A 23,557-nucleotide genomic window follows, 5' to 3' on the forward strand; every position below is an offset into this window, starting at 1 on the left:
TCTCTAACCGTAGAGACCATGTTTTATGGGAGGGGGTGTTTGTTTTCACTGCAGGGATGAGCCCTGTATAGCAAAATGTTCTTCTGTTTGCCAGAAAATGCTGCTCAGTGTAATGTCTTAATTCCCTAAATAATTTCCTTCTGGTACCGACTGCAGGGTCCTGCATGCCCTGAAGTCTGTGGTGAGGCACAAGAGCAGGGAGATGTGCACTCACCACTGCTGCTGCTGGCAATGAAATGAAATGAAAGCGGAGGCATTCCCAGCTCCTGGGATGCAGGGAATGGCCGTGGCTCCCAGTGAGGCAGGGGGCTTTGGGGGATCCTGGTGGGGCTGGCACCGAGCCATTCCCTGGTTACTGACGCCCGAGTTCATGGGGATGGGTTAGAGGTGGGGGATGGAGGGTGGCACCGCCTCATTTGGGGGGATTAGTGCTGCTGGAGCAGCCAGAGCTGCCTGGCAGCACCGGGCTCCGTGGACAGGTGGGACCCACAGTGTCTGCCTGGCATCCTGGGGCTTGGGGACAACCTGGGGCTCGGGGGCATCCTGGGGCTCAGGGACATCCTGGGGTTCAGAGACATCCCAGGGCTCAGGGACATCCCAGGGCTTGGGGACATCCTGAGGCTCAGGGACATCCCAGGGCTTGGGGACATCCTGGGGCTCAGGGACATCCTGGGGATCAGGGACATCCTGGGGCTCAGGGACATCCCAGGGATCCGAGACATCCCAGGGATAAGGGACATCCCAGGGCTCAGGGACATCCCAGGGATAAGGGACATCCCAGGGCTCAGGGACATCCCAGGGATAAGGGACATCCCAGGGCTCAGGGACATCCCAGGGCTTGGGCACATCTTGGGGCTCCATGGCTCTCCTACTGGCCTCAGAGGCCCACCACGTGCTGGGCAGTGTGGCCACCTGAGAAGGTCCAGCTGGCACAGACGGGTTTGCATCTGGTTTATCCTTGGGTGCAGAAGCAGCTCCTCCCCTAAGGAGAGGTTTGTGTTAGGAGTGATTCTCATGGCTGAACTAAATTAAAAATGCTATTTGAATTCAGGTCTGTGTTGCTTAAAGGGTTCTTTTGGGAGGAAAAAAAGTAGACTGGTCTTTCATTATTAAATCCCATTAAACTCCAGGATGTCTGTTGGGATGATTTTAGACTGTCAAGTTTACATAACTCTGGAAACAGAAGTGAGTGTAGTTTTTGAGGGTTTTTAATTTTAAATTAAAGCTTCAAATATCATAGAATCATGGAATAGTTTGGGTTGGAAAGGACCTTAAAGAGCACCCAGTTCCAAACCCCTGCCATGGGTAGAGACGCTTTCATTATACATTGCATAAGCATAATTTTTAATTTAAACTTCCAGATTAATTTTCTTTGATCTTGTAACATAAGTTACATCGTGTTCTAGTTTAACTTAATAATTTTCAGACTTTGAGCAAAAAATGCACAGCTAGTCCTTGTGTTAGAAGAATATCTTTTAATGGGAGTCATGTCTTGCTTCCTCAAATTTTAATCTATGTCTGCATTGAGGAGCTGCTTCATTGACTCTGTATTCTTGGTTTATCTACAGGATTCGATGTTTTTCTGGAACCAGCTTCCCTATTCCTTAGTGAGATCCTTCCTGAACTGCTCTTCTGGAGCTTTTTTCTGCCCTGCACTGCTCAATACCTTCCCTGATTCAGATGCTAATGTGTGGCGTCTGGCAGGGGACCGGCATTAGCATACTGAGAATAGATTAGAAAAAGACCTTTTGGATTTGCGTGCCTATATTTTATAAATAGCCTGAACGGGAGGATGGGGTGTTTTGTAAATGGTTTGCAGAGCTGAAATCCAGTGGGCCTGTGATTGCTGTGGCATTTCCATTACCCCAGTCCCTTCTTGAACGTGGAGCCTTTGTTATTAACACCTACACAGCAGGAATGATGCCATGAACTCTCTTACATGTTTACTATTCTTTAAATGTTTGAATTCTCATGGTATTTCCTTGGAATTGGGGAAGTGCAAGCAGCAAAGATGGTGCTCCCTGGAGCACTGGACCTACTGCAGGTGGGGTTTGGGAGGTGGAGGCTGTTGAGTGATTGGGCAGGAACTGAGTTTCTTCCACTTTATGAAGGAAAGTATTTTAAAATCTTCCCTATAACTGAAGTCTGCCTGAAGCATGAATGTGACAGCACCTATAACAATTCCAAACGTGATGTAGAAATGGTTAGGCAATTGAAATGGTGAAGAAAGAACTGGATTGCTTTTTATGGCTTTTACTTTCCTGCACACTTTTATGGGCTGCAGTTACCTGACTGTGGCCCGTTCTCTGCTTTTCTTATATTAAATAACTGGTTTCCTCCCTTGGTTATATTGAATAAATGGTTTTCTGCCTTCTGCTGGCTGTCCTCAATGGCATCTTCGTGAAATTGGGCTGGGAATTTTTGTCTGACAACTGAGCTGGTGCTAAAAGAGAGACTTATTTGAGTATCAGTTGTTTTTGTAAGACTTTCACCAGTCACTGCTAGCCTTAGGTGCAAAGAAGCAGATTTTCTGTGTTGAGTAGCTTGTTGCTAAACCTCTTATTGAGCTAAAGCCCTGCTGGAAGTGATCTCTCTATTAGTGAAATCAGAAGGTGTGTGTGGTGTGTGTGCCAGGCTGATGGAGCAGGGCGTGTTTGTGTATCCACACGCACAGGGAGGACCTCATTTCTGTGCCTGTCATGGTAGGAATCCAAGGCAAACCTGATTTAAACTCAGTTCCACAGGGAAAGGCTGGGTCTGCCAAGGAAAGGCATTCCTGTGTGGATGTACATAGGGAGTTTTAGAGATTCTTTTTGCTTCAGTTCATCTTTCTTCTCTCAGGTTCTGAGTTTTCCATCTCTCATGGTACAAATGTTTGTCTTCCTGGTACTTTGTGCGTCTTCAGATAGATCCAAGTTAATGCTGCCCCAGCCAACATGTGGATATGGTCTGACATCTCCTTCTGGCTTGATTTATGTCACATTTGTGATTTATCTTAAAGCCCTTCCAAACTCACCTTCATTCAGCGTGTGCTGATCCAGGGGCTGCCATTATTTATGGACATAATAAAGGACACATTTATTGCACTCATGTGATGCTTTCAGAAGAGTTTGGTTCTGTTCAGCTCAACCTCAGTCCCCTCCTTCCTCCAAGAAAGAGAACTCAGGAAAAAGACTTCTTCTGATGGGGTTTATTCAGCTCCTGGCAAGTGAGGGAGATAGAGGAGTTATTCCAGCATCCAGGGCTGTTCATCCCTGCTTTGCCCAATGTTTAGATGCTGCTCTGAGTGCCTGTGAATGTGTCAGAGCTGTTGGGAGCTGGGAGAATAAATAAATCCCAGCTCTGGCAGAGAGGAGTGGGAGTGTGGGTTAGTCTTAGCTGTGACACTGAGGAGCACTGGAGAGAGAAGTGCTGGAGAGAGGAAGGGTGATAAGAAATAAAGACAAACCCAGAGAGTTTATTTGGGAGCCAGCCAGAGTGTAAACAAATCACCCAGGGAGATGAATTTGGAGTGATACCAAGTGAGGAGCGGCTGTGAATGGATAAAACCAGAAGGTAATTTAAGAGCATGGATATATACTGAGATCAAGAGGAAATGTTATCTTGATCCTTGTGTTTGGAAGGCTGCAGGAGGGAGGGTGTGAGATGAAATGGAAGAAATGGGTTTATTTTAGTCAAAACACAGAGGAGGAAAGAAGCCTTATCATCCAGATGGGATGAGTGGATAAAAGGAAATCATCCCAGTGCGTGTTCAAAGGTTGGTGGCAGCATGGAGAGGGTGTGAATGTGTCTGTGTGGTTCTGTGAGCAGCTCTGCCAGTGTCACAGCATGAGGGACAAACTCCAGGGCTACCGAGCCCAAAAGACTGCGTGGTTTGAATGAGGATCTCACCAGTCCAAATACATGGAGTGCTGGGGTTTAAAATTACACCACTGTGTGTAGTAAGAGAAAAAAATGTAAATAAGATGAGCATGAAACAACTGTAAAACGTTTTCCTTCGACATAGATTGAAGTTTTCTTTGCCTCCTTTGTTGTGAGGGTGTTCTGACCTCTGAGCTGTTCCATTTTGCTCTGTGGAGAAGGTGGCAGTGAGGAAGGAACAGCCTCCCAGCACTGCCCACTCTCTGTCATGCAAGGGTCAAGTCAGAACTGGTGTGTGCCTGGCAGAACAGGGCACCCGTTAGTCATGTCATCAGTGGATGAGGTGGTTGTTCAGTTGAATTTATTCTGCTCTGCCTCACAGTTGAAAGATGCATGAGTGTGATGCAGTCTGGGACGCAGATGGTGAAGCTCAAGAGTGGAACCAAGGGGCTGGTCCGGCTCTTCTACCTGGACGAGCACAGGAGCTGCATCCGATGGAGGCCCTCCCGGAAGAGCGAAAAGGCAAAAAGTAAACTCCTTGTAATTTCTAATTTCTGGGGCAGCTCAGTGTTAGAATGTGAATTGCAGGGGCTCATGGGCTGATGTGAGACACTTGGTGTCTGTCTCCCCTGCTCCCTTTCTGTAGCCTCAGCCCTGTGATGTTCCAGGGAGCGCTCAGAGCCTCTGGGGCAGCCGGCACGTGGCACAGCCATGGCAAGGAAACCTTCAGTCCAAGAGGGCTTTGGGATGTGAAGGTGTAAGATGAATAAAGTTTAGCACCTCTGAGCCTGAATAGCTCAGCATTGTGAGAAGCAGGAAGAGGCTGGCTGGCTGTCCCGGCATGTCCTTTGGTTTCCCTTTTCCCCCAGTTGTCATCGACTCCATTTACAAAGTCAGCGAGGGCCGGCAGTCGGAGATCTTCCACCGCCACGCCGAGGGCAGCTTCGACCCCAGCTGCTGCTTCACTATTTACCATGGGAACCACCTGGAGACCCTGGACCTGATCACGTCCAACCCCGAGGAGGCTCGCACCTGGATCACGGGGCTCAAGTACCTCCTGGCCGGGATCAGCGACGAGGACTCGCTCGCCAAGCGCCAGAGAACGCACGACCAGTATCCTTTGAGGAGCCAGGCCTTCCTCCTGGTTCATATTCCTGCCTTGCTTTTCACTCACTTCGGCACAGGGTGTCCTTTCTCCTCCTATTGAGTGACCAAAACCCTTCCTCTGATTGCAACGGAAACCTGAGCAATGGGTTTGACATGGACACTTAGGTGTGTGATAAACCATGGGCTGTGCCTTGGGGACTGGATCAAACTGCATGGGAGTCAGGGGATAGGCTTGCATTTTGTTAATGAATTCCTTTCTGAAGGGACAGATCAGTTATTTCTAGTTATCTCAATATCTCAGGAACTCCTGGCCATCTCTCTTGCTGTTCTGTAAGTCAGGTGTCCTTCCCAGCCTCCACTGTTTGTCAGGAGCACAAATCCCTAAAACTCCTTAAATGTTTGCTGTAGCTCACTAGCCAAAGTGAACCTCATGTCCTCTGAATATTTTCTTCATGTGCCTTTTTTTTCACAACAGTTTTCTTCACAACAGTGATGACTAAAATGTTATACACAAAGAACACTCTTACAAACCTCAAGGCCATCTTAATTAAAATTGTAACCTGACTGTTCTTCTGCCTCATGGAAATCTCCAGTGGTACTCCTGGAGAATATACATATTTCAGGTATTTTTAATTTATATCTCCTGTGTTGGATTCTGATCCACAGCAGGCACAGGCCCATTGGGGTTGTATTGCATGCTCTGTTGCACCTGTCCCCAGCTTGCTGTATTTAACCATGACTTTTCTGAGCTGCTCCTGTCTGCTGTATCCTCTTCTGGTGAAACATCACTGCAAGTCCTGTTTGTTTTATCCAGTGTGGCAGCTGGGACACTGCACACAGAGTGGCCCTGTCCCACTCCCAGCTTCTGCAGGAACTAAGCAGGAGGTGCTGGGGGATATTTGAGCAAGGAGTGGGTGAAAGGTGCTGGTTGGGAAGTGAAGTTCAGGTAAATGAAGGGACAAGTGGAAGAAGATCCCAGAGTAAGGCCAGCAATGTTTGAAAGCTTTAGAACATGTTCTCAGAGGAGGAACCAGCATCAGAAATGGGAGTGCGGAGGGGCTGGTGTTGTGAGCTGAGCTGTGAATAATTGCTATAAACCAGTTCTGGTTCTAAGCATTTGACTGAGCTGTAGTAAGGGCAGGGGCAAAAAGGACTCTTTCCTGAGCTGCCCCTGCCTCCCTTCTCCATGAGGAGATCCCCTGTGTGCCTGTCCTTGACACGCTGGCAGCTGGGTGAAGCAGACCTTCGAGGAGGCTGACAAGAACGGGGACGGGCTGCTGAACATCGAGGAGATCCACCAGCTGATGCACAAGCTGAACGTGAGCCTGCCCCGCAGGAAGGTCCGGCAGATGTTCCAGGTCCGTGCCTGGGGGAGGAGGGGGCAGTTAAAGTCCTTTTCTGGGCAGATCCAGAGCAGAATCTGCAGCTTGGGACTAAAAATCCCAGCACCTCACAGGCTTTTTCAAAGTCTTACCTTTTTGTAGACAAAGAGGCACCAGAACATTGTTTAAATGACATGAAGCACACAGAAAAGTTACTGGTGGTTCTGCTGCATTGTTGGTTTCAGCTCTGTGAACTGAATTGTTCAATCCTGGTATTGATGGATAATGAAGTTACTCTGACTTGTTACTGAAATATTTTTTCATTTCCTTTATGGAAAATTATTTAATAGATACTGGCTGTATGCAAGTAATTAGGTTTTTTTTTTAACAGATTCCTCATATTTAGCCATTCAGATCTGATTGATTTGGAATCAATTTTTTTACTTCTGTTGTCTGAAAACAGCTCCCATTTTCCACCAGTTCTTATGTTTACTGTAGGAAAGGACAGAGAAGCCAAGGACATAATGGAGAGCAAAAAAAGTAATCTTCACTCTTCTAAACCAGTACCAGCTCAAAGCTGGTTTGGTATAAAACATAGGAAAGTTGAAGAATTTTCTATGGTCAAAAGTGCTTTGTTTGCTTGGCATAAAGTCCCCATTAGAGATACATCTTTGGAGTCTGGAGTTACTCCCAAAGACCTGGAAACTGGTGGGGTGGTATTGCAGAGATTAATTTGGGTTGTACTTGTTCCCACAGATTATAAATGTCATTTAAGGCATATAACAGATATAAAATGATTAAAAATCCCGTTCAACACCAGCTAGCTGAGAATTCTATTGCTGTGATAGGAGTTTGCAGTCCTGTTTTGCATGGAGACCCACACCAGAATATATTCTTTGTTTGGAAAATCCAAAGCAATCCTCTTAGGCAGATGTTCACAGAAAAAAGCTTGTATTAGTGTGTGCTAAGTACTGTTTTCTTCCCTTCCTACCTCTGAGGAGAAACAGCAAATCAAGACTGGAGATGCTGGGTGTATGTTCTGGTGTGGAGTCTCAGTGCTGCTGCAGAGCTGTCCCCTCTGCAGAGTGCTGCAGATTAAATAATGTGCATTTACCACTCTGATATTGTCCTGAATGATTTAAGATACCAGACTGTTGTTGGGGAAGCCCTGGGTGATATTGTTATGCTGTGTTTTCCTGCAGGATAACTGCAGGGCATGCAGGAGGGCAAGAGATCAGAAAAAAGACCAGGGTGTGAGCCTCTTTATTTCTGGGGGAAATAAGTTTGAAATTAGAGAAGGAAATTAGAGTTTCACAGGGAATTTGTGGCTTTAGTTTAGTAACTGTTTTCACCAAAAACCCCAGAGATGATGATGTAGTTTTGCTGTCATTTTAGCCTGTCAGAATTTGTGTCTGAGCAATCTTGCAGACTAGAATTGACTACATTTCTGCTGGAGTACACAAGTCCTGCTCTGTTTTATTCCCTGATTTCTCCTGTGCTGAGCATGTTTACCTCTTAGGAGGCAGACACAGATGAGAACCAAGGAACCCTGAACTTTGAAGAGTTCTCAGTGTTTTACAAGATGATGTCCTTGCGTCGAGATCTCTACCTGCTGCTCCTAAGCTACAGTGACAAGAAGGATCATCTCACAGCTGAAGAGCTGGCTCAGTTTCTGAGGGTGGAACAGAAGGTATGGCAATATCTGCACCCATGTCTGTGGCCATGTACTTACATTCAAGTGCAGGGAAAGGATTTTACAGAAAATATTAACCTAGGGCAGAGGACAAAGCACAGATGTGACAGAAGAGAGTTCTGAAGGTTTTATTGGTTTTTGAAGTGCTTCTAGAAAGAGTTTGAGCTGCTTTGGATGATGTTTGAAGTGGCCAGGATGGAGGTGTGAGGGGGTGCTCAGGGACCTGGAGCCAGACGAGGAACACGTGGCAGAGGTGGGGGAGCTGCCCTTGGGGGTGCACAAGGACATTATGGACCTGCTGATGCAGCAGGAACCTCGAGCTGACTGTCAGGTCTGGCATTCTGCATCCTCTTTGTGCTGTGTGCCCTCCTGAGAGCTCTGCGTGGGCAGAGCTGTCTGGGGAACTGCTCTGCTCAGCATTGCTCCAGCAGCAAACCATGAAGAGTGAAAGCAGGAACTCCTGGAGGTTCACCTGGAGGTTCACCTCTTGCCTGGGCAGGCTGGAGGCACCTGGCACTCCTGTGCCCCTCTGCAGTGCCCAGCAGCTCAGGGAGATTCCCCTGAGTGTTTCCAGTGCCAGCAGCGCCCTGGGGCAGGGCAGCACTGCCCCAAAAGCTGCTCGTGCTCCCAGCCAGGAAGCAGCTCCCCAGTGCCCTCACCCAAACAGCATTTTGGTTTTGCCGTTTGGAAAATCTGTGGACAGTCTGTTCTGCTCCATCTGCTACTCATTTGGCAAGATGTTAAATATTCTGCAGCCCGAGGACAGAACAAAAGCGGGTTGGGGTTTTTGTTAGCTTGCTAAACTGGCTTCTTTTTTTGGAAAGCTCCCTGTTTAGGAGAACACCCCATATTATTTTTAGTGGAGTACTTTAAAATGTAACAAAAAAATGAATGGCCACAGTCATCACCTCTCAAGCTGCAATTAAAAAAGCACAAATGAGTGGGCTTTTCCCCAGCAGATGTAGCTGTGGACTAGATTAGACATTTCCATTCCTAGAGCACATGAGAACCCTACACTGGGCCAGCAAGGAGCCATGGGGGATAATGAAAAAGTTAATTTGAGCCAGCTAGTACCAGAACAGGGCCTGCTCTGAGCAGCGTTTGCAGTCAAACACCACCCTGAGCAAGGATAATCAGTTACATTTTTCTACTGCATTGTTCTTTTTCTGTTCTCCTGTGTCGTTCCTGCAGCATCTTAGGATGGCTGGCTTAGTACAAACAGTGAACAGGATGATGGCACAAGTGAAGTGCCAGAGGTTTGACTGCCAGAATTGTCTTCCTGTGATGTTGGTAGTGGAGAAATGAAATCCACCCAGTCCTTGTTCTCCCTTTGGTTCTCTACAACTCAAGGCAGTGAGGAAGGATGAGATGAGTGGTGGGAGCTACTTCTTTCCTTTAGTTCTGAAGGAAATAGAGGTGTCTATTTGTAAATGCCCTACAAATCAGTTAGAACCTCAGCTGTGGGCTAGCTGAAGCTGTTGACAAAATTCCTATTTGTTTCAGAAAAAACTGCTGTTTTTCATTTCAGAATTTAATTATTTCTCTCCTAGCCTGTGTATTACAGTGAACTCCCTTGGAAGTAATGAAATCATAGGAGTGGAAAACACACGAAAATGAAATCCAAGCCTGCCAAGTCTTTTTGCATGTCTAAGAAGATTATATTAAAGAATATAATGTCATAGCTCTCATTTCAGCATTATTGGCCAGTACAGCTATTAAGGCTGCTAAACAACTAATTTTAATCTTGAGACTAAAATGACTAAAATGAGACTAGGTTTTAATTGATGGCAACCTCTCACTCCTATTTGTCTCCTCCAAGTGGATTTTCACATGTTGGTGACATTAAAAATAAGTGTACCTCCACTGTTGTTTCTGTGCAGATGAATAATGTGACACCAGAATATTGTCTGGACATCATACAGAAGTTTGAAGTGTCAGAAGAAAACAAGAAGCAAAATGTTCTTGGGATTGAAGGTAAAAGTTTTGATTTCAGCATGAGTTTTGTTTTGCTGTACTGCAGTGGAGTAGAAGTGCTTTGATGGTGTTTTGGGGAGGTTTTTGCTATTTGCCTGTGGCACCAAGTCCCCTGGATCAGCGGTCGGGAGCGTGGGTGCATTTTGTGAGCCAGGGGGGAGATGAGAGTAGGTGTGGTGAGGCAGCAGCTCTCCAGCCATCCATCACAGCCATCCTCAGGAGTGGGGATGGATGCCTGAGGCTGTGGGGATTTATTGCTCACTCGGTGTTTGTAAGACAAACACAAACTGTACCATGCAGTTTATCTATAGCCTGTTCCCCGAGAGGTACTGAAAGCTGAGTGTTCATTCTGCCTTGGCTCTGGGATCTGGGATCCTGCACAATCCATTCATTTATGCTTCTGTGAAATAAAGTACAGATAGCTGCATTTTCATCGGGTTTTAATACCTGACTCACATTGTTTTTGAAAGTAATTGTAAATTGTATGTTTATTCAGAATCCAACTTATCCAAATCAGCCTCAGAACTGGGATGAAATAGATTAAATGCCATGGTGTGTTCCTTTGCCCAGAAGGAAGCTTCTGTGGAGCAGCATAATGTACATGGTGATTTGGGGAGGGGGGAAGGAGGAATCCTCCTCCACGTGGTATTTAAATCCTGGCTATGGCCTCCCTTCAACAAGCTCCTGATGTGACCCAGGGCACTGCACTCAAACTGAAATAAGGAAAGGAAAACAAACAAGCTGTGACACTTAATATTCCTGCAAGCATTTCTGCTCCTCTTAACCTGCTGCTGCAGCTCCTTTTATCTCTGAGCTGCTTTCAGGGCTGGTATTGTTTGCACTGTCCTTTGCAAATATTTTACATTGTTTCATTCTTAAAGGAGGTATTTTTAAAACTTTCTCTGTTCAGTGCTACTCTCATTTAGAGGGTTATAAATCAAGTACCATCTTCTCGAATAAACCTGCAGAAAAAAAGAAAGTAGTGAAGGTGGCTGGGTCAGTGAGTTGCCTGCTGATCCACGGTTCTGCTTTGGGTGCGCTCCATCCGTGCTCAGGGCGCTGCTGTTCCCAGCACAGGAGCGCCAGCAAGGAACTCTGCTCAAAAAAGGGCATTTGCTCCTGAGCCAGCACAGCCTCTGCCGTGCCCCAGGGTATGTGCCCACCGGCCAGTGCTTCTGAGCCAGCGTGGCCTCTGCCGTGCCCCGGGGTCTGTGCCCACCGGCCAGTGCTTCTGAGCCAGCTCTGCCATGCCCCAGGGTCTGTGCCCACCGGCCAGTGCTTCTGAGCCAGCTCTGCCATGCCCCAGGGTCTGTGCCCCCTGTCCAGCGCTCTTGAGCCAGCTCTGCCGTGCCCCGGGGTCTGTGCCCCCTGTCCAGCGCTCCTGAGCCAGCTCTGCCATGCCCCAGGGTCTGTGCCCCCTGTCCAGCGCTCCTGAGCTAGCACAGCCTCTGCCATGCCCCCGGCTCTGTGCCCCCTGTCCAGCGCTCCTGAGCCAGCTCTGCCATGCCCCGGGGTCTGTGCCCCCTGTCCAGTGCTCCTGAGCCAGCTCTGCCATGCCCCAGGGTCTGTGCCCCCTGTCCAGTGCTCCTGAGCCAGCTCTGCCGTGCCCCAGGGTCTGTGCCCCCTGTCCAGCGCTCCTGAGCCAGCTCTGCCATGCCCCGGGCTCTGTGCCCCCTGTCCAGCGCTCCTGAGCCAGCTCTGCCATGCCCCCAGCTCTGTGCCCCCTGTCCAGCGCTCAGCTTCGGGAGGAGCTCACAGCGTTGTGCCCGTGGCTGACCGTCCTTCTGTCCCCAGGCTTCACCAGCTTCATGCGCAGCGCGGCGTGCGAGGTGTCCAACCCCCTGCACCGCCAGGTGCACCAGGACATGGAGCAGCCCCTGTGCCACTACTTCATCGCCTCGTCCCACAACACCTACCTGAGCGGGGACCAGCTGCTCTCGCAGTCGCGGGCCGAGATGTACGCACGGGTGCTGCAGGCCGGCTGCCGCTGCGTCGAAGGTGGGCTGCATGGGGCTGTATGGGGCTGTATGGGGCTGTATGGGGCTGTATGGGGCTGCATTGGGGCTGTATGGGGCTGTATGGGGCTGTATGGGGCTGCACGGGGCTGCATGGGGCTGCATGGGACTGCATGGGGCTGCATGGGGCTGCATTTGGGCTGTATGGGACTGCATGGGGCTGCATGGGGCTGCATTGGGGCCACACAGGGCTGCACCGGGCACAGCATCACCACTCCCAGCAGCGATGCTCTGCTGGCTCAGGTGCTGCAGCACCTTCTGACCATTCCAAACTGGATTTTTCTGTTGGGAATGATCACCTCGGGCCAGCGCCACAGGCACCAGAGAATCACAGGATGGCTGGCGTTGGAAGGGGTTCTAAAGATCATCCAGTTCCAGCCCCCTGCCTTGGGGGATCGTGGAGATCACACTGGGTTCTTGTTTAAGCTCTGCATGATTTAAATAATACAAAATAGTAGTGGTTTTATATTAGTATTAGTATTTTTCTTTTCCAGAAATAATAAAGTCCTTTACCAAAGCTAGACTCAATATTAATTTTTTATGACTAGCATTACAAAAGGTCATCTGGAAAAAAAAATATTGTTAATCTCTATTTAAAAATTAATTAGAGAAAATGAACCTGAGAAAACTGGGTGATTGCCTTCTGCAGAACAGCCCCCAAGAACACTCCGCAGTGTTATTTTGCTTGACCTCAAAGCTATTGCAGCTACTTCAGAGCCCAGGGAACAGCTCTGCAGCTTTCTTCTTGGGAAGTTTAACTGCCTGTAGAGGCAACAGCAGTGACAAGTTTGGTACAAATTCAGGGTACAGGCATTCATTAGGAAAAGCATTCTTATGTCAGTCCATTCTCCATGTGCTGGATTGGCTGCTACTCTTCATACAGTCAGTTATAAAGCTGCAAGTTACACTGGGAGTGGGAAAAGAAATTCTTTTAAAATAGTTTCTCTTCAGAAGCAAAACCTGTTTTTCCAAGGTAGCTGTAAACATAATTTGACCTATTACACCGTTGTAGTTTTATTTATGAGGATAAAATCCTCAAATTCCCTTTTACAAGGGAAAAAAGCAGTTCTAGGATGCTCTAGATTCTCATCTGACCCAGGAAAAGGCTGTCCTGTTAGTCTGAGCTCAGCTGGCAGGTTGGAGGAGATGGAATGAGAGGTGGAGTGAACCTTGTTGGCCCTGCAGGGTTGGGCAGGTGAGCTCTGCTGGCAGCAGGAGCACAGGAATGGATGAGACTGGGGGCATCTCTTAATGTGTGGCTTTTCTGGTCTTAACAGTGGATTGTTGGGATGGCCCAGATGGGGAGCCAGTGGTGCACCATGGCTACACCCTGACTTCCAAAATCCTCTTCCGAGAAGTGGCAGAAACCATCAATAAATACGCCTTCATCAAAAACGAGTAAGTGTGGAGCCAGGTTTGAAGCTACACCTGTTTTCTGTAGTCAATCCCTCATTCAAAACAGCATCAAGCCAAGGAAGTGCAAATATTCCTTTAAACACATCAGGGTTGATTCTGTTCCCCTGTTTATTGCCCATGTTGTGTTTATTGTTCAGCTGCATAAGTTTTTCCCATCAACTGAGGGAGAGAGTTCTGCCTAAATTGAACCTTTTGTGCTCTTAAATTCAGTAAGGCTCTGGACAGTCTGACACTGCTGATTATCTTCCAATAGAACTTCCCACTCACATCCACAGGGAGATTCTCCTGAAAAATCAATACTGTGATGTTCTCTACCTACTGGAAACACTTCATATCAGCAGGAAAATTGAAAAGCTGTCATGTGTAGTGTGAGGAAATACTGAGGTGTGGGATAGTGTTCTGAATCTGTTTGATTTGCCATGGTGCTTTATAACAGTTTATTATGAAAGCTGTGGACTCTAACCATATATATATATATATATTTATACACACACACACACTCAGAGTAGTCTCAAATCATGAGTGGGTGTAGAGAATTTTGAGTAGTTTAAAGAGAATAAAAGGAAAATACAAAATGTATTTTTTTTTATTACAAAAAAAAAAACAACACACAACAATGGATGTGTGGGGAAAAAAAACAACCAAGCCCAAAAGTTTGTTGTTATTGATGAGAAATACAACGTGATACTTTCAATACTAAAAGAGGTGTTTTTCATTATTTGATGTGGGGTTCCTTGTCGTGGAACTCTGGGGCTGCCAGGAGTTTAGGAAACAGTGGGGTGGTTTTGTGGAAGAGCTTGGCTGTTCCATTCACAGGTGGAAAGGTAAGAGTGCAGGTGTTGTCTCTCCACACACAGCTGTGACAGTGTCTGGGGCTTTGCTTCCAGGTTTCCAGTGATACTGTCCATTGAAAACCACTGCAGTATTCAACAGCAAAAGAAGATTGCCCAATACCTGAAGGAGATATTTGGTGACAAACTGGACTTGTCATCTGTGAGCACTGGAGATCCCAGACAGCTTCCCAGCCCTCAGGATTTAAAAGGGAAAATCCTAGTGAAGGTAACTTGCTGCTGGGCATGTTCAGAATGCAGTGAAAGTCAGCTTGTGATATTGTAGATTTTCTTTGGAGGACCAGTTCATATCCCTTCAGCATCTAAACATTATTTGACAATCCTTCCTTGGACAAAGTACTTTGTAGTGATAAAAAAGTGAAGACTTCCTGCCCTTCCCCTCCCTCAGCTCGGAGCTGTAGTTGATGGGATGGAACTCTGTTCATGCTTCATCTGCCATGTTCGTGGGAGAAGAGCAGCTCAGGAGGAGCTGGAGGAGGCCCTGGAGCCCAGGAGTTGGTGCTCTGTGCAGGATTAATTGTGTGAGCCTCTCCAAATGGATTTGCTCTGAAAGGAATTCCAAAGGCCAGGATGGATAGAACAAGGAAGAAGCATAAGGCAGACCTTTGGGAGGATGATAAATAGAGTTCTGCCCTATTAGATTTTCTAATTACTTGGACACGGGGGGGCAATTACTTGTGTGTGAACTCTCAGGATACTCTGGCTTTCCCTCTGTCCTTGGTGTCAGTGTGGCTGCAGGGATTCCCAGTTTCAGTCTGATGTTAGTTTGAAGATGCTGCAGTGCACAGTACAGAGCTGACCCTAAAGCAGGAGCCCTTTGAGTGCTCAGCCATGATTTTGCATTTCACTGCAGCAGTTTCCTGGGGTGGCTGCTGGTTAATGAACTGTGTAAACATGTGGGGCTGGTGTTTGGGGGATCCACAGGAAATGGAGTGCAACATCACTCCTGTGTGAAATCCCACGGCGCTGCACTAAAGGCAGGAGAGGCTGGGTGCTCTGGGTTCCTACCTCAGCTTCTGAGCTGGCTTTTCAGCACATCTGAGGTTGTAATTTCAGTGATCCTCCAGCTCTCACTGCTGAAGCCCTGTGGGTACAGACTGCTGTGGAGCTGAGCTGTTTTCAGAATGAGAAATTCTATCTCCATCATCACAGGATCTCTGTACAAAGCCCTGTCTCCCATCCCCTGCTCAATTTAATCAGCTCTATTGGAAAAGATAAAATCAGGTTTAGGAAGCAGTACCTTGTTGAGAAGTAAGCCAGCTTCTCATCTTTTTGCTTTTGTTTTTGCTCTTTTTGTACATTTTCCTTTGAAAGGCAGTATTGATTCACTAGCCACAATTTCAAATAACGGCATAATTTCCATCCTGTGAGGGTATATAAAGAGTCATTCTAATAACACTCAGACTTGAGCCAGTGTAAAGGTACCAGCAATGACCCACTCATTAGCAGCAGCCTTATTAATTTCAAAATGCAGCCAAAAAATCAATCCTCTGCATTTCTCCAGAAGTCTGAGTGTCATTCCTGTCTCCCACTGATGAAGCAGCTAGGCTGAGAACACTTCTGTGCACAGAAGCAATATCACAAAGGGTTGGTAGGTGATTTATTTAGAAGCAGATGGTAAAGCAAGAGGAGCAGACTGAGTGCACTAATTAAACACTGACCACATTTATTTGGGTTTTTTTCTCCTCATTTTAGGGTAAGAAGTTGCCCTGCAGCCTTGGAGCAGATGCTGAGGAAGGAGAAGTTTCAGAAGAGGACAGTGCTGATGAAATCGAGGATGACTGCAAGTTAAAGCCCTGCTTTGTATGTGCACACAGTCAGTTCCCAGAGTGTGACAGCTCTGCATTTCTTACGTGCACACCCCATGCCCTATTTACAGTTGTTAGCAGAGTTTTTCATTCCTAAGTTTTTCACTCCTGTGTCAGGTTCATGCTGTTCTATAGGATTTGTTTTTATTTTAAGTGCCTTATGTAAGAGACTGGTTTGAGTCTGTATAGTCTGGATGACTGTTAAAAAAAGGAATCGCTTCCTTTTTAACTGTTTGGAGCAGGAATGTAATGCCTAGGGTGTCTGTAAGTGCATTAGCTGGGAATTCATGCTCTTCTGAAAGACAAGGTGGGGCTTGTGACAGCTGTGAGGCAGAGAGCCCATGGCCAGGTCCTGGGGGATGTGCGGGGGGACTGTGACCTGAGCTGGGAGGGGAAAAGGAGAAGGGAAATGGCAGTGAAAGCCACAAGCAGAAAGGGCAGAATCAGGCAGGATTATGCAAGGAGTGTTTTCTTGCAGAGGGAAGGAAATGGGAGCACTGTGTGACCCTCAGAGTATACTGGGATGGACATGAGCACCTACTTGAACTGGCTTTCCTGGTGTCTTTCAGAGCAATGGTGCAACTCAGCACCAGGTGGAATCCTTCATACGAACAAAACTGGAATCTCTGCTAAAAGAATCCCAAATCAGGGACAAAGAGGATCCTGACAGCTTCACTGTGAGAGCCCTGCTGAAGGCAACTCACCAGAGTTTCAATGTGAACCTCAAGCAGGTAGGTGGGCTCTCCCTTGACAGCCCCTGTGAGGCCTGGACAGTGCAGACTGTTTCAGGTGAGAGAGCCAGGAGCAAACTCTAGGGACATTAAATACAGAGTGAATTTTCTGTGGAGATGTGCCTGCTCTGGAACCAGTGTCACAGAGCTCTTTTCTGGGAATTATTGGTAATTGATGGACCAGAAAGGGAGCAGTTGGGATGTATTCCAGCTTTTTTTACTGGTCATTTATTTTCCTTCATTACTGATCTGCATTTGATTTTTTCCCAAATAATTGCCATGAAAAGAAGTAAAAATCTGCTAAAGATTCTTTCTACATGTTGCAGAGACTTCACAGCATGGGCTCTGAAATCCCTGAACACAGGTTATTGATTTTGCTGGGCCCCCAGTGCCTTCATCGTCATGAAAGCCCAAAGTGGCTCCAGCTCAGCACTGAACAGGGAATAACTGGAGCTCACAGCTCTGAAATACTCACCCAGCTGAAATGCTGGGGGAATATTCTTCAGTTTTGTTTTGCTCTTCAGAAGATGAAGGGCTGTGTGTTCCTGACAGAAGAAGCGAGATGCTGCCAGGAGTTATCCAGCTGATGTCTGGGGGCATGGCTGGGAATGTGGAACTCAGCCCGCAGGCTGCCTATGAGAAGTCCACATTTATCTGCTAGGAGATTCTTTTTCCTCTCCCCTTTCCCTTTGTGGCTGCTTTCAAAAACACTCAGATGTCTTGGTTTGTTGTTTCTTGCCTGGTTTTGCTAGACTGCTTTTCCTACATGGTTTCTTGTTGTCTTGAGTGCTAATGTTAATATTTTTCTTTACAGTCAGAGGGTTCTAAACTATCAAATATACAAAGAAATTAGGAAAGCCCTGTAATGAGATTTTGGATTTCAATTTTTTCACAGATCAGACTTTAACTCACTTTGTCTCTTTTGTAATAATTTTACTTTCCTAATAGTGAGCCAGAGTGACATACAAGAACTTGTATGAGGTTGAAATGCTGCCTTTTGGAGACTGTAGCAGATTCTTTAAAGACATTTCTGGAGATATTTATTTGCACTTTTTCTTGCACTTTTTCTGCACAGAACCTGGACACAAAAGAAGGTGGAAAAAAGTCTCATGGTCGATCATTAATGGGCAACTTTGGTAAACACAAGGTGAGTGAAATAAATGAGAGGTTGCTGTTCTAGGTCTGGCAGCATTCCAGAGACTCTGGCAATGTTTTACTGCTCCAGACAAGCGTGGTGGGCATGGGGGCAGTGAGGAGGGAGCCTGTGCATTTACACTTGTCTTAATTCTGTTCAGAAGACTGAGAACCTTTAAGATGAACCAAAACTTCACATGTGGCTAAAAGATCATCTTCACTCATGCTGTGGAATTGCTGATGCTCTGATCAAACTTGCAGCAGCAGAAGATCAGCACAGACAAATGTCTTGGCATATCTTGTTTGCCACAGAGCTGAAGGTGCCTGGGTCAGTCAGGGCCCAGTTTTGCTGTGCCCCACCATGGGCAGGGCTGTGCTGGGACTGTCCCTGCTCCCAGGGGCTGCTGTGGCCGAGCGCTGGCTCTGGGCTCCTGCTCTGTGCAGATGTGTTGTGGCTGATCTCCTCCTGGTTTCCATGTCCTGGTTATGTTTGTGCAGCTGCTGGGTGGGAGTGCCTGCTCTGCTGCTCCTCAGTGGTGTCAGTGCTGGCCCAGGCAGGAGCTGGGAGCTCTCATTTCACAGCTGGGCACAGAGCAGCCCCCACAAGGGACAGTGCCCACGTTTCCTCCCATTCCCATATCCCAGCAGATGTTCTCCTGTCATCTGCCTCCCCTCTTCCCACAGTCCCACACTGCCCTGAGCCCTGGATTTACAGCCTCAAGCTGAGCTGCTCCAGCTGCCAGCTTCCTTCCTGCTGGGGTCAGGGGGAGCTGCAGTGGGTGGTGAGGCAGGTCTGCACTTCAGCCCAGTCCCTGAGCCCCAGCCTGCCAGACTCTGCTGTTCCTGCTCTGTGCTAGCCATGGTGAGGGCTGAACCGAGCTTTGACTGATAATCTGAGCAGTTTTTTATGATTGAGACATTTCAAAGAACTTAATCAGCCAGCAGTCCATCTGCCCTGAAGCCAACTAGGAGCCATCAAAAATCCCTTAAGCAGACAGCACCAGGATTCATATTTACACTTCAGTTCCAAGCTTGCATCAGTTTGAAGTGCTCGTGCTTCCTTTAGCTCAGTGCATGTCACCCCTCAGGCTGTGTTAAGAGCTCCAGGTGCCCTGTGGTCCCTGAGAGTGGGCACCCTGTGCTTGCTGCTGGCCACACAGATGCTGGGAATGAGATGTCACAGGCAAACGTCAGCCACTGGAATCTGCTGGTTATGCTGAGGGCTGGAAAGTCTGTCAATAATTTAATTATTTCAGCTAGTTATCCTAATGGCTGTAGCAGGTTGGAAAGCCCGTTCATTCCATCTCTGATGAAAAAAATAAGGGTATATATAGATTTATTTTTTTTAATAGTAGTTGTATTGTAGACTGAGGCAACAGAGACATCCTGTAACTGCCCCCTGATGCCTTTCCAGCTGAAGGGATGCCTGGGAAGACTGGTTACTATTGATATTTTCACAGATACAGAATTATCCACCCAACAATATTGACACATGATGTTTTCAGCCAGCTCTTGTGCCACATGAATAAACTCTTTAAAAACTACCAGGGGAGGTACAAAGACACTAAAGCTGGCAATTCCTGAAAGTTAACTGTATGAAACATGATCAGTGCAGACCTTCAGACTCCAAAGTGAACCATGCAAATGATTTCCAATATAGTCAACTTCATGTCAGCACCAAACACAGCAAACTGAATTATCTACAATACAGTGTATGACAAGAGGAGGAAAGAAATCTGTGTTCAGTGAGCCATATGCAAAAGGATAAGGAGCTCTCAGTTATACTAATTACCTCTTGATGAGAAGGGAATTAAATAACTCTCCCTTGAAGCTGTGTTTAGCATTATATAAGATGTAATGTTGAAATTGGAAACTGTTAAATCATAGGTGCTTATGAAAAAAAGGAGATTCTGAGGTTTTAATCCTTTTTGTCATAGCTATTTTCTTTATAGTATAATAATTTAGGATCACTTGAATATTTGTATGTGGCTCAAAATGGAGCAGGAAGATGGTGTTTGAACATTTTGCCTGGATTCTGTTCACACCTTCACTAATGAATACGTTTAATTTTCTAAACTGGGGGGAAGCACAGGTAGGCAGAAGCAGTGCTCTGTATGTTTAGACCCTGCTGTGTGCTGCTGTTTGTTAAATATGACACAAGCCACTGGGATTTCAGCAGGAGCAGTGCCCTGGAGCCAGGGCAGCAGTGCTGTGCTCCGGTGTTGGGAGGGAGCAGGGCAGGTGCAGAGCACAGAGTGGCCTGTGCTGGACAAACCCTTGGCAGAAACAACGCCCTGAGGCCTGGCAGCACACAGAAATAACACCCTGAGGCCTGGGAGCACACAGAAATAACACCCTGAGGCCTGGGCAGCACACAGAAATAACACCCTGAGGCCTGGGCAGCACACAGAAATAATGCCCTGAGGCCTGGGAGCACACAGAAATAATGCCCTGAGGCCTGGGAGCACACAGAAATAACACCCTGAGGCCTGGGCAGCACACAGAGCTCTCATGGCCACAGCCCAGGACCCGTGCCATGGGGTGCAGTGCGCTCTGTGCTTTCCTTCTCCACACAGGGAAACTCTGGCCCAGCCCCAGGGGTCCCTTTTGTCCCTGGAGCTGCAAACCCCAGCTCAGCCTCCTGCCCCACACCAAGCACAGTACCGGGGGTGTCCGGAGCCCCGAGTGACTGACCCAGCTTGGCTCTTTCCCCACAGAAAGCTGCAAAGGCAGCAGCCAAGGCCCACAGTGCCTCGGACGATGAGGATGGCCAGCAGCACCCTCCTGGCAAGGAGCAGCCCCACAGGTGAGCTGGGAACCCTGCAGGTAAAGGCAGGGCTGTTCACTGCCAGCAGCTGGCAGGCTGTGCCTGGAGCAGGGGATGTGTGCTGGTTGTCCCCAGAGCAGGGGATGTGTGCTGGTTGTGCCTGGAGCAGGGGATGTGTGCTGGTTGTCCCCAGAGCAGGGGATGTGTGCTGGTTGTCCCCAGAGCAGGGGATGTGTGCTGGTTGTGCCTGGAGCAGGGGATGTGTGCTGGTTGTCCCCAGAGCAGGGGATGTGTGCTGGTTGTGCCTGGAGCAGGGGACGTGTGCTGGTTGTCCCCAGAGCAGGGGATGTGTGCTGGTTGTCCCCAGAGCAGGGGATGTGTGCTGGTTGTGCCTGGAGCAGGGGATGTGTGCTGGTTGTCCCCAGAGCAGGGGATGTGTGCTGGCTGTCCCCAGAGCAGGGGATGTGTGCTGGCTGTCCCCAGAGCAGGGGATGTGTGCTGGTTGTCCCCAGAGCAGGGGATGTGTGCTGGTTGTCCCCAGAGCAGGGGATGTGTGCTGGTTGTCCCCAGAGCAGGGGATGTGTGCTGGCTGTCCCCAGAGCAGGGGATGTGTGCTGGTTGTGCCAGGAGCAGGGGATGTGTGCTGCTGTGTCACACTTCATGTGTCAGCCACACAACACAGCTGTCGGGGTGGGATTGCTGTGACACTGCAGTTTTGGCTGTGTCACCTGTCACAGGCTCAGGCAGCAATTACCCTGGAACTGCAGAGAAGTGTGACAGTCCCACTGCTCATAGAAAGATGCCAGGCCCTATTTCACCCGCTGCAAACAGTGCTCAGAGCAAACTGCAGGTTAAAGAAGGTGCATCACAGCCCAGACAACTTTATTGCATCTGAAAATGGAAAGAAAAAGCAATCAAAAAAGTGCCACTGCGAATGTGTCTGCTGTCACTGAAACACTCCTTGGTTTGTCTAGAACAGCCCTGGTGAAGCTATTCCATCATGTTTCAAATGAAAAATGTTGTGTGTATGGGCTGTGGAGGTAGAGGGGAGCAGTCATCTCAGAACCCTCTCCAAGGAGGTTTCCCACACAGGGTTCCCTGCTCACAGTTCTTCATTTCCTTGTTGAAAAGAACAGGAGTGGGATTTAAAACAGCAGAAAGAGGGATTGAAATGTACCTTCAACACTGCAAGTACCTGTTTCTGTTTGCTTTAACCCAGCAGGCTTGCCCGCCGCAGGAAGACAGTGAAGCTGTGCCGGGCCCTGTCTGACCTGGTGGTGTACACCAACTCCGTGGCAGCCCAGGACATCGTGGATGATGGTACAGGGCTGGCACAGCCCCTGTCACTCGTGAGAGGAGGGGGCTGAATGCTGCTTTAGGGTGGCACGAGGGCAAAGCCAGAGCCCAGCAGGGCACTCCCTCCCTGGCAGAGACTCCTCTGCCCCTGCTGCCAGCAGAGGATTTCGCTGTAGGTTCCCCAGAGCTGCCACGTCTGGGGTCTGCAGGAGGAAAAGCTCCAGCAGGGGCTCTTAAGCTTGGGCTCTTTAGCTGGAGCTCTTGCTTGGCTTTCCTCTCAAGCCTGCAGACTTGAGGGGAGAACCACAGACCCTCCTGGAAGGGGGAGCTGGTGCCTTTCAGTTACCCAGGGTGCATGATTTGTGTAAGACAAGACAGTCTATCCTGTAACACTGGACTAAATCTCATGTTGCCCTTGATTAATAGCCAGGTGATGAGGTCTGGGCTCAGGCCCCATGGCCTGGGATGGTTTGTCACCTGTCTGTTGTTGTACCATGGCACACAGGCTCCACAGGGAACGTGCTGTCATTCAGTGAGACCAGAGCCCACCAAGCAGTGCAGCAGAAGGCTGAGCAGTTCATGCTTTACAACCAGAGGCAGCTGACCAGGGTCTATCCCTCAGCCTACCGGATCGACTCCAGCAACTTCAACCCCGTTCCTTACTGGAATGTGGGCTGCCAGTTGGGTAGGAGCTGCATGAAAGACTTCCTTCCCTTTCGGTGTGTTTGTGTATAATATTATCATTATTAATGGCACCCCACTGCTCTCTTTCAGTGGCCCTAAACTACCAGTCTGAGGGACGTGTGATGCAGTTAAATGAAGCAAAATTCAGGGTAAATGGCAACTGTGGTTATGTCCTCAAACCTCAGCAGATGTGCAAAGGTAAGCTTCCAGTGTAATTATCACTGTAGCTGCCAGGCCTGTCACAAAGTGTCCTTCACAGCGAAGGCAAAAGAAAGGAAAGTGCAAACAAATATACAATCTTTTTTATTTCCATGCACTCATAGCTCTTAGACTTGTACCAGTGTGCAGTCTCTTACTGTGATCATATATATGTATATTTTGAAGTATTTGCCTTATTAACATGTGTTTAAAAGGAGAAAAAGGGGTCCTAGGATGACCAGTTGCAGGAAAGTAGAATGAGCTCTGCAGTGGCCCAGGAGCAAGTACTCAGGGCTTGGTCCAGCTCTGCCTTGGAATCACATAAACAAGGGCTGCTCCACTCAGCAAAGGTTGTAAGAAAGAGGAGAATTTTTAAATTACTGAGCAGCTGCTCCATACCCATAATTTCTCATTTCTGACTGAATTTGTCTATCTGTGTGTGTCTTGTGGGGTGATATTTATTATGTTTATCTCTTTCCTTACCCTCTCATTCTTGCCATCTTTCAGGCACATTCAACCCCTACTCTGCTGATCCACTTCCTGCCAGTCCTAAGAAGCAGCTTATCCTGAAGATCATCAGTGGGCAGCAGCTCCCCAAGCCTCCTGACTCAATGCTGGGGGACAGAGGAGAGGTGAGATGCTCTGGTCCCAGCAGATGCTTCCAGGGGAGCTCCTGCAGTGACATGGCAGCGTGTCAAAC

General features: G+C 48.0%; 1 protein-coding gene across 20 annotated transcripts in view; it reads left to right on the top strand.

Annotated features, from left to right (window-relative positions):
* The window catches only part of PLCH1 (phospholipase C eta 1), a 79,261-nt gene that overhangs the window by 27,550 nt on the left and 28,154 nt on the right, over positions 1 to 23,557 (top strand). For 10 of the 20 annotated variants that reach the window (XM_086843886.1, XM_086843885.1, XM_086843884.1 and 7 more), the window contains 16 exons: positions 4,244 to 4,390; positions 4,731 to 4,974; positions 6,197 to 6,326; positions 7,810 to 7,980; positions 9,864 to 9,957; positions 11,752 to 11,955; positions 13,250 to 13,370; positions 14,276 to 14,447; positions 15,935 to 16,042; positions 16,617 to 16,778; positions 17,854 to 17,925; positions 20,630 to 20,718; positions 21,899 to 21,999; positions 22,481 to 22,660; positions 22,750 to 22,857; positions 23,365 to 23,489. In XM_086843886.1, coding sequence (XP_086700012.1) covers positions 4,244 to 4,390; positions 4,731 to 4,974; positions 6,197 to 6,326; positions 7,810 to 7,980; positions 9,864 to 9,957; positions 11,752 to 11,955; positions 13,250 to 13,370; positions 14,276 to 14,447; positions 15,935 to 16,042; positions 16,617 to 16,778; positions 17,854 to 17,925; positions 20,630 to 20,718; positions 21,899 to 21,999; positions 22,481 to 22,660; positions 22,750 to 22,857; positions 23,365 to 23,489 — 2,228 coding nt within the window. The remainder of the gene's footprint in view (positions 1 to 4,243; positions 4,391 to 4,730; positions 4,975 to 6,196; positions 6,327 to 7,809; positions 7,981 to 9,863; positions 9,958 to 11,751; positions 11,956 to 13,249; positions 13,371 to 14,275; positions 14,448 to 15,934; positions 16,043 to 16,616; positions 16,779 to 17,853; positions 17,926 to 20,629; positions 20,719 to 21,898; positions 22,000 to 22,480; positions 22,661 to 22,749; positions 22,858 to 23,364; positions 23,490 to 23,557) is intronic. The other 10 variants (XM_086843891.1, XM_086843888.1, XM_086843889.1 and 7 more) reach the window with 1 other exon arrangement.

The sequence above is a fragment of the Cyanistes caeruleus genome, chromosome 10 (genome assembly GCF_971803275.1).
Source record: "Cyanistes caeruleus chromosome 10, bCyaCae1.hap1.1, whole genome shotgun sequence".
Lineage (NCBI taxonomy): Eukaryota > Metazoa > Chordata > Aves > Passeriformes > Paridae > Cyanistes > Cyanistes caeruleus.